The sequence below is a fragment of the Monodon monoceros genome, unplaced genomic scaffold (assembly GCF_005190385.1).
Source record: "Monodon monoceros isolate NGI ecotype Baffin Bay Population unplaced genomic scaffold, NGI_Narwhal_1 Super_Scaffold_9, whole genome shotgun sequence".
Classification (NCBI taxonomy): Eukaryota; Metazoa; Chordata; class Mammalia; order Artiodactyla; family Monodontidae; genus Monodon; species Monodon monoceros.
In genome coordinates, this window is record NW_021703786.1 from 31,971,122 (window position 1) to 31,989,288 (window position 18,167).

At 55.2% G+C, this 18,167-nt stretch overlaps 1 protein-coding gene across 2 annotated transcripts; it reads left to right on the plus strand.

Annotated features, from left to right (window-relative positions):
- Nucleotides 1-6,209: 6,209 nt before the first annotated feature.
- On the plus strand, nt 6,210-17,938 carry CPSF4L (cleavage and polyadenylation specific factor 4 like). Of its 2 annotated transcripts, XM_029210799.1 has the most exons (7): nt 6,210-7,006; nt 7,540-7,590; nt 10,005-10,157; nt 13,068-13,163; nt 14,040-14,133; nt 15,691-15,858; nt 16,571-17,938. In XM_029210799.1, exons 1-6 carry the CDS (start codon nt 6,904-6,906, stop codon nt 15,788-15,790), a joined length of 597 nt encoding a protein of 198 aa, XP_029066632.1. In that variant the 5' UTR covers nt 6,210-6,903; the 3' UTR covers nt 15,791-15,858; nt 16,571-17,938. The 2 variants fall into 2 exon arrangements, with proteins under 2 accessions (XP_029066632.1, XP_029066633.1); XM_029210800.1 differs by lacking the exons at nt 13,068-13,163; nt 14,040-14,133; nt 15,691-15,858; nt 16,571-17,938 and adding an exon at nt 10,658-11,162.
- Nucleotides 17,939-18,167: the final 229 nt, after the last annotated feature.

An 18,167-nucleotide genomic window follows, 5' to 3' on the forward strand; every position in this document is an offset into this window, starting at 1 on the left:
GGAATTCAAAGCCAAGCCAAGGAGCGAGAGCAAGGGCAGCTGGATGGATTTGATGAACACCCAACAGGAGGGAAGGTCAGGGTGGGCGAGCTTCTCCCCCGGGGCCCTGCCGTATCCCCTGCCCCCCACCCAGGGGCCAGGGTGGTTTGTCCAGGCAGGGAGCGGGGAGGAGTTGCCCTCTGCTTGCCCGCTCCTGCCACCCACACCCGCTGGGCTTTGTACACAGCGTGGGCACCATTGACTCCCTGTCAACAGTCAGGCCCTGGAGGGTTTTTCCATCTGTACCCTGTCTGTGTGCCTTGTGACCCAAGAATCATTTAGAGATAACAGACCAGAGGGCAGTCTTTCGTGATGAAAATGGACTTTTTCTTCCCAACTCCATTGACCCAAAGGCAGGTCAAACCCGTGACCTTGACCCCAATCCATCACAGTGAGTGCACCAGGCCGGGGCAGGGAGAACTAATCCATCACGGTGTCGGCAACCAGCTGGCGGCCTGTGTTCTAGAAAAACCTTCCCCTCCCTCCTCCAAGTGAGGGTGAGGGGGCTCATGCACCCCAGGAGGTACACAGGACCATTCACCGGGACGCAGGAATAGATATTAGAACTTTGCTCATAATTATGGTTTATCTTGACTTTCTACCCTGAGCAGACCCAGTGCTGCCAGCTCCTTCTGTGACTCCCAAGGCCTCAGAGTCAAGGCCCTTCCCAAGCCCCCAGCTCCTTGAACCTCTTTCAACAGCCGACCTGCCAGATTCAGCCCTGCAGAACCAGAAGCGGTTTCCCAAACGCACTGCTGCTGCTGGGAACATTGTCCTTTACCACCTTGACAACGCTCTACCTGTCACAGCTGTGTTTCTCATCCTCGCAGAAACCTGGCCTTGCCATCCAGGTGAGAGCTAAGTGGTCTTGTAAGTAGTTCTGCAAATGCCCCTGTGTCCCACATCGTAGCATTCAACTGCCTGTTTATCAGTGACTTTCCCCTCTGTCTTCATTTCCTGATTGTTACTGTACCAAATTACAACAAATTTAGTAGCTTGAGACAACACAAACGTATTGTCTTATAATTCTGGAGGTCAGAAAGGGCCTTCACCGAGCTAAAATCATGGTGTTGGCAGGTGTGCTTTCCTTCTGCATGTTCTAGGGGAGAATTTGTTTCCTTGCCTCTTCCAGCTTCTGGAGGTGCCTGCATTCCTTGCTTCATGGTTCCACCTTCCATCTTCAAAGCCAGCAGTGTAGTATCTTCAAACCTCAATCTCGGGACTTCCCTGGTGGCGCAGTGGTTAAGAATCCGCCTGCCAACGCAGGGGACACGGGTTCGAGCCCTGGTCCAGGAAGATCCCACATGCCGCGTAGCAACTAAGCCCATGCGCTACAACTAATGAGCCTGCGCTCTAGAGCCCGTGAGCCAAACTACTGAGCCAGCGTGCCACAACTACTGAAGCCCGCGCGCCTAGAGTCCACGCTCCGCAACAAGAGAAGCCACCGCAGTGAGAAGCCCGCGTACCGCAATGAAGAGTAGCTCCCACTCGCCGCAACTAGAGAAAGCCCGCGCGCAGCAACAAAGACCCAACACAGCCAAAAATAGATAAATAAATAAATTTATATTTTAAAAAATCTCAACCTCTCTCTCTCTCTCTCAGTGGAGGAGAAAAGCTACTAGGACACCCCTGGGCCGAGACTGACCCCCTTGAGCCCAAAACGGCCTGTCTCCTTGACTCTCTGGCTAGAAATATAATCCACGTGCCCACTGATAGGCCCGGGCACAGTCTCAGGCCTCAGGGGTCTTGGTCGTCTCACCAGCCTGGCAAGGGGTGGGGCCCTTTCCTGCACTGCAGCTTGGTCAGCTGGAAGGAGCTTGGCTTTGGGGTCATGCAGACCGAGCTGATGGTCTTTGGGAAGCTCGGGTAAGCCACTGAGCCTTGGTTTTCTCGACTGTAGAAGAGAAAGAAGAATGCCTCTTTCTGGGGTTTTGTGGGAATTAGAGAGAATGCAGTGTACATGGTGACACTCCCCTGATGAAGTCCTAGTAATTAGGAGCAATGGCTGGGAGTCTAGGTCCCCATTCCGACATCTACTGGCTGTGTGAGCTTTAAGCAGTTGCTTCACCCCTCCGGGACTTGGTTTCTTTATCTGTAAAATGGGCAGAAGCAACTTGAGTGGTTGCAGTGAGGACCAGAGGAGGCCCTGATGAGAAATGTGGGCAGGGTCATTTGTCCTGTTACTGGGCCCACGCCCCTAGGGAAGAGGGATGCCTTTTCCAGAGTAGAGTTTCTAGAACCACCGGACTCCCAGAGGCCAAGCTCCCAGGCAAAGACAGAGCAGGACCATCCCAGCTGCTGGACCTCCCTGCCCTGCACTTCAAGTGGCTACTGGGAGGCCAACAGCTGTCCCCGCCAAGTGGCATCTTGGGCACAAAGAGCAGTGGAGGGGGCAGGGCATGCTGGCTCATTGTTCCTGGGCCAGAGCAGCAGCTGTGGGTCACCCGGGGCTCCTCTGACCTCCGGCCCCTCCCAGCAGCTCTCCAGCGGCAGGCCCGTCCCTACGGGACTTAGAGCGGCCCCTCCAGTGGCCCCCGGACAGCGTGGAGTCCCCTGCCCCTCACAGCACCTTTTATCAGCGGCCTGAAGGAATAATACATTTGGAGAAGGGGTGGCCCCATGGACCCAGGGGCGGACACCTGGGGCCTTGAATACCAGCTCATACTTCACGGCGCGCACCTCCGGTGTCAGGCTTCCGCGTGGACTTCTCACTAACCTCAGCCCCCCAGGGAGGTCACATGGGGGTCCCATTTTACTGATGCAGGATCTGGAGCTCAGAGGGGTGATTAAATGACTGGCCTGGGGTGGCAGACTGGGGACAGGCAGAACCAGGATGTGAACCCCGATCTGTCTGATGCCAGCCCGCCCCTTTTGCACCAACTCAGGTCCCCAGTGGGGAGGGAGGCAGATGCACGGGACCGGGGTGGAGGGGGCGTGGCCGCACTCTGCTCAGAAAAGCACTGGCTGGGACTGATCCATGGCTGGGCCAGGCGGGATGACCTTGGCCAGTTCCAGGCAGCCAGAGAATTCCAGAATTCCCTGCACCCACTGCTTTTCAGAGCTGTGCATTCATAAAGGGAAGGGAGCTGGGGAATGATGATTCGGGAAATCTGAAGCCAGAGATAAACGAGAACCTCATAATGATGGTGATGAAAAATTCACGCCACTGTTTGTGCAAGTGATTTGTGCGTCCACTTCGCAGCCATGAATTAATTGAGAAATGAAAACACAAATGCTCGGGACCAGCTGCAGGGAGCAGAAAAGCGGAGGGGGAGGTTCCAGAGGGGACACCCCAGAGCCGGGCCCCCTGCTCCCAGGCCGGCCCCACCTCCAGGCATTGCCAGGGTTCCTCTGGCCTGGGGCTCGCTTTGTGTCTTTGCACAATGAGGGTGACGGTCCATTTGCGAGCCGTGAGGAAGGAGTATAAATGGGGGGTGTCAGGTGGGCAGCTCCCCCGGTTCTGAGAGAGACAGAGGAGAAGCAAAGTGCCTGGGAGGTGGGAGACCCAGATCCGATTCTGATGCTCATTAGCTGTGGGACCTTGGCAATCACCCAACTTCTCTGCATTTTTACTTGCTCATCTGTGAAAGGGGTGAGGACTTCCGAAACTCAGTTTCCAAGTGGGAAGGTGTATTCGTTTCCTAAGGCCGCTATAACAAATGGCCACAAAGGTGGTGGCTTAAAGCAATAGAAATTTACTCTCAAAATTGAGGTGTCATAAGTTGGTGTCTTCTAGAGCCTCTTTTTTTTTTTTTAATATTTATTTGGCTGCGCTGGGTCTTAGTTGCAGCATGCGGGATCTTCATTGCCCACGTGCGGGATGTTTAGTTGCGGCATGCAGACTCTCAGTTGTGGCACATGGGATCTAGTTCCCTGACCAGGGATCAAACCCCGGCCCCCTGCATTGGGAGCGTGGCGTCTTAGCCACTGGACCACCAGGGAAGTCCCCCGTCTGAGGCTCTGAGGGAGGAGTGGCCTGTGCCTCTCTCCTGGCTTCTGGTGAGGGCGGCCTCAGTAGCGGCCTGTGGGGTCCCTCGGTAGCTCTACACCTCCAGTCTCCTCCCGTCTTTGCGAGGCTTCTCCTCTGGGGCTCTTCTGTATCTCAGCGTCTCCGATCTCCCTGTCTTTTCTCTTATAAGGGCACCAGTCATGGGTTCAGGACTCACCAGAATTCCAGGATGATCTCACCTTGAGATCCTTAACTTAATTGCATCTGCAAAGACCCAGTTTCCAAATAAGGTCACGTTCACAGGTACCAGGGGTCAGGACTTGGTGTATCATCCTGGGGGAGACAAGTCAACCCACTACAGAAGGTATTTCGGGGAAGCAAAAACCATGCATGTGGGCCTGCTCGCCGCAACTAGAGAAAGCCTGAGCGCAGCAACCAAGACCCAATGCAGCCAAAAAAAAAAAAAACATGCACGCAAGACGCTGCAACTCTATGGCAAATAAACAGTGAGGCAGCGAGAGGAGGGAGTCCCTGGATGCCACACCCTGTGCATACCTTCTGGGACGGGAGCCCGTGTTGGGCGTGGGACCCTGGCTGGGAGAGGAGGGGAGCTGCCAGGTTGGGTGTGGATGGAGGGCGGGGTTTCCACGGGGCCTCCTTCCTTCTCCGCCCTCCTGATGAACTCTACGGGCCACCAGGGTGCTGAGAGGCACCCCTGCTGATGCCTCCGGGGCTATAATTCTTATTTTTTATCATCACTAAGTGGTCTCCCCACACTCCATTCTTCAGGGTGCTGTGTGCTGCTCTCCTAGCCCCGCAGGGGCTCCCCGCTGGCTTCGTGATAATAACCGAGCCCTGAAAGGCACTCTGGCTTCGAGGCCTTACTTCCTTCTCCAAGTCTTGTCCCCACACTGCCCTTCTCTAAACCCACGCTTCGACCGAACCAAACCCTTGCCCGTGCCCCCGCCCTGCCATGTTGCTTCGTGGCCCCTTGCTTCCACACCTCTGGCCCCTCCTCCGCAACACTGCCACCCGTCTCTCCTCTGAGAGCCCTCCCCGCCATCCGTCCCTGCCCCTTCACAACGAGCTCCCCTCTCAGCATTTGTCCCTCTGCTACCAACACCCACCGTGGTACAACCGTGCTGGTGAAAGTCTCCCCCACTTGACTGGGCCATCCCTGAAGGCAGGAACACAGTCCTTTGTTTTGGGGTCCCCAGTTCCTGGCACAGAGATGCTCTGGGATGTTTATGGAAGGAAATCACCAAGAGACCTGGGTTTGAATTGCATCATTATCACCTTCCCAACCACGTGCCCTTGGCCTTGCTGGGCCTCCATGGTCTCATGTAGCTGCCCCCTGCCAGGTTGGCGGGAAGGAGCCTGACATGAGCCCGTGTCCACAGATGAAGGTGTTTTGGAGACTAATCAATGTACATGAAAAGGGCCAAAGAAGCAAGGCCGCCTACCCCAGGGACCCTCTGCCCCTCTGCCTCCCTGGGGTGCAGTTGGAGGGAGCTCCCAGCTTCGGGAGATTCCGGGATCCCTTCCCTGCCCCTCCCAGCCCCGCCTGGGCTCCAGGTGTCTATCTCTCCGGCCGTCTTCTTTTCTGATCCAGGGTTCAAAAGAACGAGTGTGGGAGCCACAGCCAGGCGGAAACAAAAGCCAGCAGGCCCCCTCTTGCTGGCCCGGCCGCAGGCCTACAGGGCGCGGCCCGCCTCGCCCTGCTGCATCCAGGAAGGAGGGCGCTTGGATTGTGGGCATCGCCCCCCAGCAACTCTGAAACCTCAGCTCCCTCGGCAGGGAAGGCCTGCTGGGGGCCAGAGCAGGGGGAGGGGGAAGCCTGCCCCAGTTAGAGCCCGCAGATGCTCTTTGGAAAGGCTTTTCCGACGTCCCCAGCCTTGGGGGCAGGGGTGGTGTAATGATGATAAAACAACATTTGCACAGAGATTTCGTTTACAAAGCACTTTCTCAGGGGTGGGAGGCGCCGGGGTGGCGGGTGGAGCCCGGGCTGCGAGGCCGCGGCCTCCGGTTGGTCTCACCTCCTCCCCACCCCCCGGCCCAGCACGGGATCGTGTGCGTGGTAAACAAAGCGCTATTCATCCCGCTGTTTCCGAGTCCTCTGGAGTCGGTCCTTTTCCCTCTCTCCCGTGAAGAGCTCACTCTGGCTTGTCACTCAGGCCAGAGGAGGGGCGTCAGGAGTCCCAGAGGGAGGGGTGGGCTGGGGCCTGATTGAAGGGAAATGCGGGGGCCGAGGGGGGCTCCCTCCTTCTGCACCGCTCGCCCCGCCCCCAGGCCCTCCGGCTCCCAGGCGCCAGCTCGCGCGAATCCAGAAGACTCAGCGCAGCCTCGCCGGGGCTGGGTTGTGCAACTCTCCTCACCGCTCACCTGTGGCTGTGTCTTTACATTAAAAGTACGCGCAGGGCACACGGGTTCGTGCCCCAGTCCGGGAAGATCCCACATGCCGCGGAGCGGCTGGGCCCGTGAGCCGTGGCCGCTGAGCCTGCGCGTCCGGAGCCTGTGCTCCGCAACGGGAGAGGCCGCAGCGGTGAGAGGCCCGCGTACCGCAAAAAAAAAAAAAAAAAAAAAAAAAGTACGAACACGGGCTTGGTAACGTCTGCATAGGCGTCTTTGAGAACATGTAGAGATAAGCAGCGTGTGGGGCTTTGCTCATCCTTCCCCAGCAGCGCGCACTGAGAGTGGGACTTAGGTACAGGTGTAGGGGACTGGGGCCCTGGGGCGTCTGCACCTGCATCAGGTAACGCCGGTCTAGCTGTGCCTGGGGAGTATAGCTCGGCAGTCAGCCGGGGAGATGGGGTTCCGCATCAGAGCCTGGCCCCTTAAGGGCCTCTGATGAGCTATATTAGGCCCATCTGCGGGCGGCTTGAGCAACTTTTAGTAGCCCCAGCAGGAGAGAGAGGATGCAGGAGGTCATTGCAGGGCTGGAGCAGATCACCTTCACCTTCGAGAAGGATGTAGAGATGCAGAAGGGCACTGGACTCCTGCCTTTCCAGGGCATGGACAGTGAGTGAGGACGGGGACCCCGCCGCCCCCCTGCCCTCCCCCCCCTCCCCGCCCTTCTCTGCAGGCCCCTCTGCTTGGCTCCCTGATGGGGCGGCCCCTTCTCTCTGCAGCTCGCCAGGGAGGAGCAGGGGGGCTTGGGCCCGCCATCTGGGAGCCCCAGCTTAGCCCCTCGCTTCTCAGGCCCCCCTCTTACATCCTTTCCAGGACTCCAAAAAAAAAAAAAAAAAATGGGACTGGCTTCTGGGCAAGCAGACCCAAGAGAGGTAAATTGAAAGAAGTTGGGAAGAAGCCTCCCAAGCTCCCAGGCTGGCCTTGGGCCCTTCCAGCACCTCCGTTTCAGAGTTGGGGGGGCTTAGGTGTGGAGGCTGAAGGCTGGTTCCTGAGGCCGGCATCCCAAGGGCCAGGACTTGAGGACCCCCAGGCCCAAGCCTTGGTGGGTAGAAGGGAGACTTGCTGCTGGAGGGGTTAGGGCCCTTTGACAGCCACAGCCTCTGGAGAAGCTACCCCCCTCCTTTGCCTTCTTCTCCTTCCAGAGTCTGGCTCAGCTGTGTGCAACTTCTTCGCTAAAGGGCTCTGTGAGAAAGGTGGGTCAGCAGGTGGGGCTGGGGTCGGGGGTGGGTGGCAGCGGGGGCTGTCTAGGCCACACGGGGTTCAGCTTGGCCTGGAATAGGGTGTTGGATTTGCACCTGGGGAGGGGAAGGTGGGACGGGGCAAAAATTTAGTCTTATAAAAAGTAGGCAAAGGGCAAGTTGGGGGCTCCATCCAGAAACCTACCTTCCCCCACCCCCCTAGCATTTCCCTGATTCACTAGCACTGATTAGGGCAGGCAGGGCTGCCCTGAAGGAGACATTCCCTTCTTTCTGCCTTGCTGGAGGTGGGATTGTTTGTGGGTGTCAGCTGTGTGCTCCCAGGAGGCCTCCGACTTATTTATTTTCCCCCAGCGGGGGGAGTGCTTTCCTTCCCCCTACTCTTGTCCTCCGAATTAATTTGGGACCTGCTCAGACGTTCCATCCAGTTCCTTTCTTTTTTTCTTTAATAAGTTTATTTATTTTTGGCTGCGTTGGGTCTTTGTTGCTGCACGCAGGTTTTCTCTAGTTGTGGCGAGCGGGGGCTACTCTTTGTTACGGTGCGCGGGCGTCTCATTTTGGTGGCTTCTCTTGTTGCGGAGCACGGGCTCTAGGCGCGCAGGCTTCAGTAGTTGTGGCCCGCGGGCTCTAGAGCGCAGGCTCAGTAGTTGTGGCGCACGGGCTTAGTTGCTCCGCGGCACGTGGGATCTTCCCTGACTAGGGCTCGAACCTGTGTCCCCTGCATTGGCAGGTGGATTCTTAACCAGTGCGCCACCAGGAAGTCCCTGCATCCATTTCTTGTGTCCTAAGAAAACTCTGGCCACAGTCTCTGAGATGCTGCAACAAGCATCCTTATTTCTCCCCCATCCCAACGTGGCTCGACAATATGCTCTTCCATGGGGACTTCCCTGGCGGCCCAGTGGTTAAGACTCCGAGCTCCCAACACAGGGGGCGTGGGTTTGATCCCTGGTCGGGGAACTAAGATCCCTCATGCTACGTGGCGTGGCCAAAAGAACAAAACAAAACGGAAAAACTGCTCTTCCAAACCCTTCTCCCCAAAAGCAGCGCTTCAGGGGGTGTGGGGTACCTGACTGAAAAGCAGCGGCTCTCAGCTTTGCTTCTGCCTCCTGAACCACTCACGGGCTCTTCCGATGGAAACCCAGTTGCCCCCAGAAGTCTTGCCTCCAATTTGGGGGTCTCCAGTCGCCCCTAGAGATCCAGGTTAAGAAACTCTGAATGAGTTTAGGACCTGCTTTTGGGATCCAAGTGATTTTGTTCTTGGGAAGCTGGGAGGCCAGGAGGGGCCCAGGCACAGGGGGGACCTGGGGCCATTTTTGCCATATGCCTCGTCGGTGTTTGGGGCAGCCCTGGACGATGGGGTGAGGAGGGAAATGAGCTTGTCGGCCACTCCAGGCTTTGTGAAGCCAGGACTAGTGATGCCTCCTGGGGTCCTGTCTCCTCAGCTTGGTCCATCCAGTCTCTAGAACAGTGGTTCACAGAGATACCCTCTTGCAAAGAAATAAAACTGTTCTTAGGTCTGGAAGGTCAGACCCAGGCAAGCCAATGGCCAGGGCTGGAGGGTAAGGCTATTTAAGAAGAACACCTCCCCAGCACCCCACAAATTCTATCGGAGAGGTGGCCAAGCATGAGACGGGTCCTGCTAAGAAACCGAGGGGTGTCCTTCCTGCCGACGGCAAGACCACCTGAGTGAAGATGACAGAGGGTGAAATGTAGCATTTCCAGTTCCTTCTGAATTGTTACCAAGCTGGCTCCTACGTCACCATGTTAGATCTCTGGAATCAGGAAACAGAACATTTGTTTTTTGTTTTTTTTTTGTTTTGTTTTTGCGGTACGCGGGCCTCTCACTGTTGTGGCCTCTCCTGTTGCGGAGCACAGGCTCTAGAGCGCAGGCTCAGTAGTTGTGGCGCACGGGCTTAGTTGCTCCGCGGCATGTGGGATCTTCCCGGACTGGGGCGCGAACCCGCATCCCCTGCATCGGCAGGCGGACTCTCAACCACTGCGCCACCAGGGAAGCCCCATTTGGTTTTTTAAGACGTGAATTCAACAGGTCCTTTATGAGCCTCACTTTGTGCTGGCACCTTGCTAGGATGGGTGGCGGCTCGGGAGGCCAGGGCTGGAAACCAGGGCTCTGCTGTCTGGTAGGAGCACCCCGTCAGGCTGGAGGGGAGGGGTGTGGAAGGTGCTGCAGAAGGTGTCCTGATAGCCTGGGGGCTCCCCGGGGTTCGAGAAGGGCCAGGGCACCATGCCAGGCAGAGAGGGCTTTGAAGCTGTGTTTTAAGCTGTGTCTGGCCCCCAATTCTAGCCTCCCCCAGGCTCCAGGGGAAGGGGCGGTGGGGCTTCCTTCCAGGGGTGAGCTGGGCTCAGGCTCTAGGTGAGCGAGGACCCCCAGCTGGGTGCTCTGGTGTCCCCAGGGAAGCTGTGCCCCTTCCGGCACGACCGAGGGGAGAAGATGGTGGTGTGTAAGCACTGGCTCCGGGGGCTGTGCAAGAAGGGCGACCAGTGCAAGTTCCTGCACCAGTACGACGTCACCAGGATGCCCGTGTGCTACTTCTACTCCAAGTTCGGTCGGTAATGCCCCTTCCTGGTGCCCGCCCCCCACCCCGGAGGGTAGCAGTGGGGGCCGAGGGATGGGATGAAGTCGGGGAGGGGCCCCCAAAGGAGGCCTCGCGTGTCCCAGGTGGGCAGACCAGGCCGCGGGGGGCCTGCTTCTCCAACCCCCTAGAAAAATTGGAACTGTCCTCTGAGCCCTGCTTCACTGCCCCAGCAGGCTCGGGCACACGCAGCCGGTCCCGCCGGGGGAGGGAGAGGGCTGGAATCAAAGGCTGAATTGTTGCCCTCCGTGGTCCACTCCTGGCTAATCACGCACCCAGACGGGCTGTCTGGAAACGAGCCTTGAACAGGCCCTCTCTCAAGCCCCGGGATGGGCTGGGGTGGGTCGGAGCCAGCGTTTCCCAAACAGAAGGCACTTTCACGGTGCTCCAGGTCTCCACAAAGCACCTGCCCCATCGACGCGCACCATCGCCTCCTCTTTCGACCGTCTTGCTATTTTTAACTCCTCTTTTAGAAGAAAACTTTACATCGCTTCGGGAAATGGAAAACTGGCATCACTGATTGGCAATAGAAAGTCATTGTAAACGGGAGATCGCGAGCTTCAGAAGTTTGGCCCCTGAAATGACCTTGTGTGGTCAGGTCTGGACCCTCATGTCACCCCCCTCTGACTCAAGTCTTTTGTCATCTGAGGGGCTACGTAGCGGGAAGCCACTGCCGGTTTAAGAACGGGATCTGTGCATGTGTTTCAGGTCTTATCTTTCTCCATAAACTTTTACAGTTCAGTGCTTTTCAGAGCTGGAAGGAGCCTTAAGGATGATCTAGTCTAGTAGTTTTCAAACTGTATTCCGAAGAGGGACTTGGAGGGAGAGCTGGGCCAGCCTCCAGGGACGCCTCTGACTGAGGCGGCTTGGCTTTGAAACGTCGGGGGGGCTGTGGGCAGCTGTTCCTCATTAGTGTCCATGGGGGGGCATTCCTGGGTATCCAGGAAGAATGTACCCCACCCTCCAAGGTCAGTAAGAGCTTCCCCCAGGCTCAAATTCTATTTTTTTTTTTTTTTGCGGTACGCGGGCCTCTCACTGTTGTGGCCTCTCCCGTTGCGGAGCACAGGCTCCGGACGCGCAGGCTCAGCGGCCATGGCTCACGGGCCCAGCCGCTCCGCGGCATGTGGGATCCTCCCGGACCGGGGCACGACCCCGTGTCCCCTGCATGGGCAGGCGGACTGTCAACCACTGCGCCGCCAGGGAAGCCCCCAGGCTCAAATCCTGTTTCCTGCCTTCTCCTTGGACTTGAGACCTGGCGGTGGCAATTCATGAGGGTTGCCCGCATGTGTCCCTTGTAAGAAAGGACAAAGTGTATATGAAGCCTGGTCCCCCCTTGGTCGCGTCACCTAAAAAGCTCTTAATTTAAAATGCCACTTTATTCTTTCAAAAACCTTGGTTGGCTTTCTTTTGGGGATTGGGGACGTGCTGGGCATGGATACGGGAATAGAACTAGGTCCGCTCTGCTCTCAAATAATCCCTACTGTGAGGGCGGACGTATACACTGGTGGTTACAATAGGTAACCCGTGTTTTTTGCTCTTGGAGTAAATGAATACCTTTTTCTAATATCAAAGCATAATTACAGTTCTCATTGGAAGTAAATCGTTTTACTTAAAAAATATTGTTGGGGATGGGCTTCCCTGGTGGCGCAGTGGTTGAGAGTCCGCCTGCCGATGCAGGGGACATGGGTTTGTGCCCCGCTCCGGGAAGATCCCACATGCCGCGGAGCGGCTGGGCCCGTGAGCCATGGCCGCGGAGCCTGAAAAAAAAAAAATTGTTGGGGAGATGTAGGAGTGGGAAAGGGCAGTTGAAAGGAGCTAGGAAGCCCGGGGGCTTTGGTTCTGCTCTGGGATGTGCTCATCCCAAAGGTACCTTGGGCAGGGGGCTCTGACAGGCAGACGGGCGGGTGGGGTGCGGTGCCACCTGCTGGCCGAGAGACCTGGTGTCCTCGTTTGTGAAATGAGAGAACTGGGTAAGAGTGGGGTTGAAACTCTGGGGAAGGAGTGGTACTCTTGAAGGTTCAGGTGGAACCTTGCTTTGCACAAGCCCAATGTAAAAAATAGATCTCTTTGGAGCTGCTTGGAAACCAGTGGAATTGACACTATGGCGTTCCTTTTGGCTCTGAAAAGCGCTAAGTTGTAGGCTTTAATTAATGTGATGAGGTGATGAATGAGGTGAAAACAGGGCTGAATCTTCCCCCTTGGTTCCTTCAGAGCCCCTGGGTCCCTACGGGGAAGCTAAGAGTGCCTAGACTCCCTCCCTAACTCCTGTGGTCTATGCAAACAGGGCTGGCTCCTCCTAGGAGCCCGGGGTCTTGGTCTAATCCACAGACAGGTTATGGCACAGGCTTTGCGAAACTACAGGTGTCCCTCTGTGTTGCATTTATCTTAATCCCTGTGCCAGCTTTGAAGCAGTGCTCTGCTCTTCTTGGCATTTCCCCCAGAAAGAACTGCACCCCTTTACTCTGGAAGCCATGTAGGTTTCATCATAGAGATGAAGCTTTAGCCACGTGCACGGCAACACCTTCACGCAGCGTCTGTGCCTTCCTGGACCTTAAGCTGCTGGCTCTGGGTCTCCCCTTCCCCATCTCTCCTCGTTCCTTCCTCCCAAGTAGCCTCTAAATACCTCCGGATATCTGGCCCTGCCCCAACTCTTGCAGATGTGTGTATTCACACCCAAGTCCCGCTTAGCCAGTATGGTTGCGATCCGCCTTTCTTAGGTTGCAGGAAGGTTTAGGAATATCTTGCTGTCCTCAAAAAGCTGCTGACCACCAGAAGGCAGAGAAGTGGCTTATACGCAAGGGGCAGGGTCAGTCTTGTTCCGGGAGGGCGGAAGTGACTGCAAACATGAACCCACTTATGCACAAAGAACTCTGGGATTTTCAGGTGACTGCAGCAACAAGGAATGTCCCTTTCTCCATGTGAAGCCGGCCTTAAAGACCCGGGACTGTCCGTGGTATGACCAAGGTTTCTGCAAGGACGGTGAGGCCCTGACAGAAAGGGGGCTCTCTAGGGGACATGGGGGAGCAGGACTTGGGGGGAGTCTCCCGGCAGGGGAAGGATGCACATTCCTGATGCGGCCTGTGGAGGTCTGCCCCAGGTTGAAATCCCACAGCAGGCCTCTCTGTAGCTCCCCCCAGCCTCCCTGCAGTAGAAACCCTCTGCAGTACATGGTGGGCTTCTTGGAGCAGGCTCACTGCGGTTCAAATCCCAATGGCTTCAGAATGTATTGACTTTGTAACCTTGAACAAATAGGAAAAGGGGACCAGCTCCCCTGAGGGCCGTGGGGCCGGGTGGAAGTAGGACCTCTTGGGCAGCCCTGCGCATCGGGTCTGACCCATAGGAGACATTTCTCTGTTCCTTCTCATCTGGGTGTCACGTAAATACATTTCACTGTCCCTATCTGGCCAAAGTTCGGAGGCAGGGCCCCCGTTGGAGTCCCCGTGCTCTGAGCACCGCCGTCCTTTCTTTTCCGGTATCTGGGTGTGTTGTTCTTACTGAGCTCCTGGCAGCCCTGGTTCGGGGAGGATTTTAGGGGAGGGAGGCTGAAGGAGTATTAGTAAGATGTGTGATTGGTTGGCCTTTGCTCAGCCAAACCTGCTACAGCTAAATAAATAAAAGCATGTTATAGCCCACATCCATGGAAGTCCTCCAAGACAGCGCGTTAGGGACACTTCTGACGCTACTGTTTCAGGCCTGGCCAGCTGACACCTACTCCCACACATTCTGAGGTGCCCTTTCCCATCTCAGTCATGTGGCTAGGAAGTTGGTGCTTCCCCTTGCCGGTAAGCTTTGACATGTGTGTTTCCCCCACTAGCTAAAGAAGATCCTTCTAGCTGTTTTTTCTTTGCCCAGCAGGTCCCCTGTGTAAATATCGCCACGTCCGCAGAATAATGTGTATTAACTACTCAGCTGGCTTCTGCCCTGAGGGACCCAAATGCCAATTTGCACAGTAAGTGTGACTCCCCCGAGTGCCGGGCCCACTCTTTGGCTTCTAGACCTAGATCCTTCTGTACCTTCACTGGCCTGGGGTGGGGAGTGAAGTGTCCGGCGAGCACCTACCCACGGTGTTCTCACCCACCCTACGCCCACCCCTCCTGGTGCTGTCGGCTGCACTGAACTCTAACCCATCCTGTTAGTGCCTATCCATTGCTGGGGATGGGTGTATAGCTCTTAGAAACAGGAGTAGAGACATTCAACACCTACCCGCCACGCCCATCCTCTGCAATTCTCCCTGGTTGGGGTGCCGGCTCCTTCCCTGTGGAGCTCTGAGAACAGGAAACCTGCCTCAGGCTGGTGCAGGACATGTTAATGAGCAGTGAGTTTGGGCGGTGCCTACAGCCCGGCTGTAACTATGTCTCTCCATGCCTCCCTCAGCCCCAAGATGAATCTTTTATTCAACCCAAGTTACCTGAAGGTGAGTGCAGGTAGGAGGGGGGCAGATGTGGCTCACTCCTTTACTGCACGGTTCCCTGGGGAACCCTTGCTCCCCAGCCCTGCACTCTTCCCAGATGCCCTCACTCTCACACCATCTGCTCCCCGGATCCTGGGAAAGGCACACATACGGGGTCGCTCCTCCCAGACCCCCTCGGACCTCCGTCGTCTCTGCTTCAGGCAGAGCTTCTCGGCCCCTGAGGCTTTCCTTCTCCTTAGCTGCAGAACACAGGTGTGGTTTTTATTCAAGAACCTGGGGTCTAGCTGAGGACCCGTGGTCCAGAGTTGTTCTGAATCAGGGCCATCCTGGTTGTGCCTGGTCCCTATGGGAACAGATCTGCCTCCCACTGATATCAAGTCTTGATACGAGAGCCTCCATCCCGGGTCAGCAAGCCACAGCCTGTGGGGTCAAATCTGGCCTTTTGCCTGTTTCTGTACAGCCTGGGACCTAAAAATGACTTCTTAAAGGTGGTGACAGAAAAATCCAAAGTAACATTTTGCGATGTGTGGAAATGAAAATTCCAGTGCTCATAAATAGTTTCACTGGAACAGGACCAAGCTCATCATTTACATACTGACTGTTCTCATGCTTACGATGGCAGAGTTGCGTAGCTCCAGCAGAGACCAGATGGCCCGCAAAGTTGAAAATATTTACTGTTTGGGCTCCTGCAGAAAAAGCTTGCTGGTCCCGGTGGGGATGTCTGCATGCTGGCCTGCCAGTAAAGTCTGACAGAGGCCAAAGAGGGAGCACGAACGCTGGGGGGAGCAACCGAGCTCTTGCTAATTAGGGGTTCTGTACACAGCCCTAGGCTGGGATGGCACTGGCACATGAGGAGGGCGACCCCTGCTGGTTCCCAGTGGGATCGCTGACAGCGGGTGGGAAGCGATCGTCAACACTGGGGAATTCACAAGCCCATTGCCAACGTCCATCAAAAGGTACGCTTTCGGCAATTAAGGTGTAAACGAAGGCATTTCGCAACCTGGTTTCAGTCTGAACGCCTGGCCGGAGTCCCTGCCCTCTTTCTACACAGGGAGTGTCTATAAATGTTTCCTTTTGGCTTCACTTTCTCTGCAGCTTGTCATCCGGCCAGTGGGTTCGGCACCTCCTGCTTCTGCCTGGGAACCTCACAAGCCCCCTTCCCCGAAAGAGTGTCTGCTTCTCCACCCTCAGATGAAGCCCCAGGAGCCCCCGGTCACTTACTGCCTGGGGCTCAGGGCCCTGGAAGAGGGCCCGTGTTACAGGGTGAGTGGTGATGAGCTGGGCTACTGCTCTGTTGAGGGCGAGATGAGGGGTGATTAGCAAGATAAAATCGGACTGAGGTTTAGGTGCAAATTAAGAGAGAATGGGGGAATTTAGCTGGGAGACCAAATTGTTCCAATTTTAAGGTCTCAGTAACCTAATCTTATTTGCATTTCCTGCCAGACAAGACTGTTTATTTCTTTAAAAGGCTAATAAGTTAAACATCTTTCATGCACTATTTTGCTACCTGACGATCCCTTGAGTTATTTATACATAATAGCCTTAAGACTTGGCACAGTCTTGGTAAGGGGCGGCTTGGTAAGGAAGGGAATGTCACACCTTACATTTCTTGGTTGTTATCTTCTGGTTCCTCAGGAAGAAAATCATGTTTTACACTCATGAGATGGCCTCTGAACTGTCCTGACCTTTGCCTTCTCTAGTCTGCAAGAGAATTGTACTATCAGGCCTTGCTTTCCTCACACGATGGATTTCCTGGTCTTCACGCATCCACAGCCCTGTTCTTTGGGTTAATGATGATGGGGCTTGAACCTCAAGGCCTTTTTCAGGCCAGAAATTCTGCTCATTTATGAGCAGAATCCATCACGTTCCTCAGAAAGCCAGCTAACCAGCTCCTAGGGTGCCCCAGACAATTTAGGATTTTTCTCTTAGGATTTGAATGTACTAAAAGTCACACCATTAACTTTTTCTCTTGTAGTGTTGAAAAATGAGCCATTATGCCAGTAAGAGTCAACTGGTAGAAGTTACCAAAAAATACCCCTGGTCGGTCTGGGGAACTGAAGGACCTTCTAGTGAAGACGCCCAAAGGCCATCCTAGGGGATTCTGTTCTCAGCTAGCCCACTGCCTGCCTAACCAGGAAAGGAGGTGCAGAAGCAGCCTGCTGTGTTTCAATTTCCTCTTCCGTACGTGAACGAGCTACTGAAAATATAGCAGGAGTGGAGGCTGACTGAGTGTGGCAGGGACGAGGTATTCATAGAACGGGGGAGCACAATGTAAGTAAAACCAAGAGCTCGAGTATATGGGAAACAGTCACTGTCCTGCGCTCAGCTCCCGTCCTGCCGCCGACAGTTCTGGGCGGCACGTGGCCTTCCTGTGCACACGGCCTCAGCTGCTGCTGTAAACGAACAATTAAATCAAGTGGTTTCTTTAGCATGACAGCTGCTTCCCTATATGGCGTCCCTAAGTGTAAGACGAGATTCTGTGCATGCCTTCTGTAAGGAATTACAGGGAGGTGGATGGTACGAGTGAGGCTTATCCCGGGGACGTAAGGAAGTGACATGGATCAGTGAATGCCGTGCGGTCTCGGTCACTGTCTGAGTCAAACCGCAATGCAACTTAATCCACGGGGAAAGGAGCAGGGAGGCAAGGCTGCGCCTTTTGGAGGAATGGAGAAAAGAGGGACAACATACAGTGCACGGCAGGACCAGGCTCCCCACCTCTGGCAGATGGAGGCAGCTGCCTTATCTGGCCTCGAGCGGGAGGGTGAGGCCGAGGCTAAGAGGATAGCTGGCCCTGGAGACAGATTCGGGGGTCTGAACGCCAGCTCCACCCTGGGCTGCTATGTGACAAGCCCTACACAGCCATGCAGGTAAATTAACCTCCTCGAGTCTGCTCCCTCATTCTAGAAAACGAGTATGGTGGCAGCTCTGGCCTCACGAGAGGCTGCAGGTAAAGAAGGCTGCACGGCGCTGGGCTGACAAAAGTGAGCACCCAGGTGGTAGCTGGATTTTGGCGTGGATTGTGGTGGGGCCTCTCTTGCTTAGTTCAAGTTCAGGATGTGAACGAAATAAGAGGCCACGAGAGGTGTTAGAAAAGCTGTTATTTCATTCCTATTATGTGTGACACTTCGCTGGAATTAACAGATGCAAGACTTCTAATTCAACCAAATCTCTGCAAAGTAGGTATAATCATCCCCATTTTACAGTCCGGACCAAGGAGGCTCCAATTAAGTCAGATAGCTTGCCCCAGGACACACCTACTACCCATTTCACAGGTAAGTGTCTGGGAGAGGCAAATAACCAGAATAGAGGAATATTTTTGGAACATATTTTTGTTATGAAGAGTGGTAACAGTAATATGTAGGACGAACATGGCGGCGGTGGGGGGGGGGAGCAGGTACTGAGAGTAACTGGAAAATCCGTAAATCAGGAAAAACAGGACCGAAAGAAATAGTAGCAGCAGATAGGGCTTCCCATAAAGTATAAAACACTCCACTGATAATACAAAATGATTTATTCTTAATAGCTGAATATTTTAATATATATAGAAAAAAGGCAGTGTTTCAGGTATTATC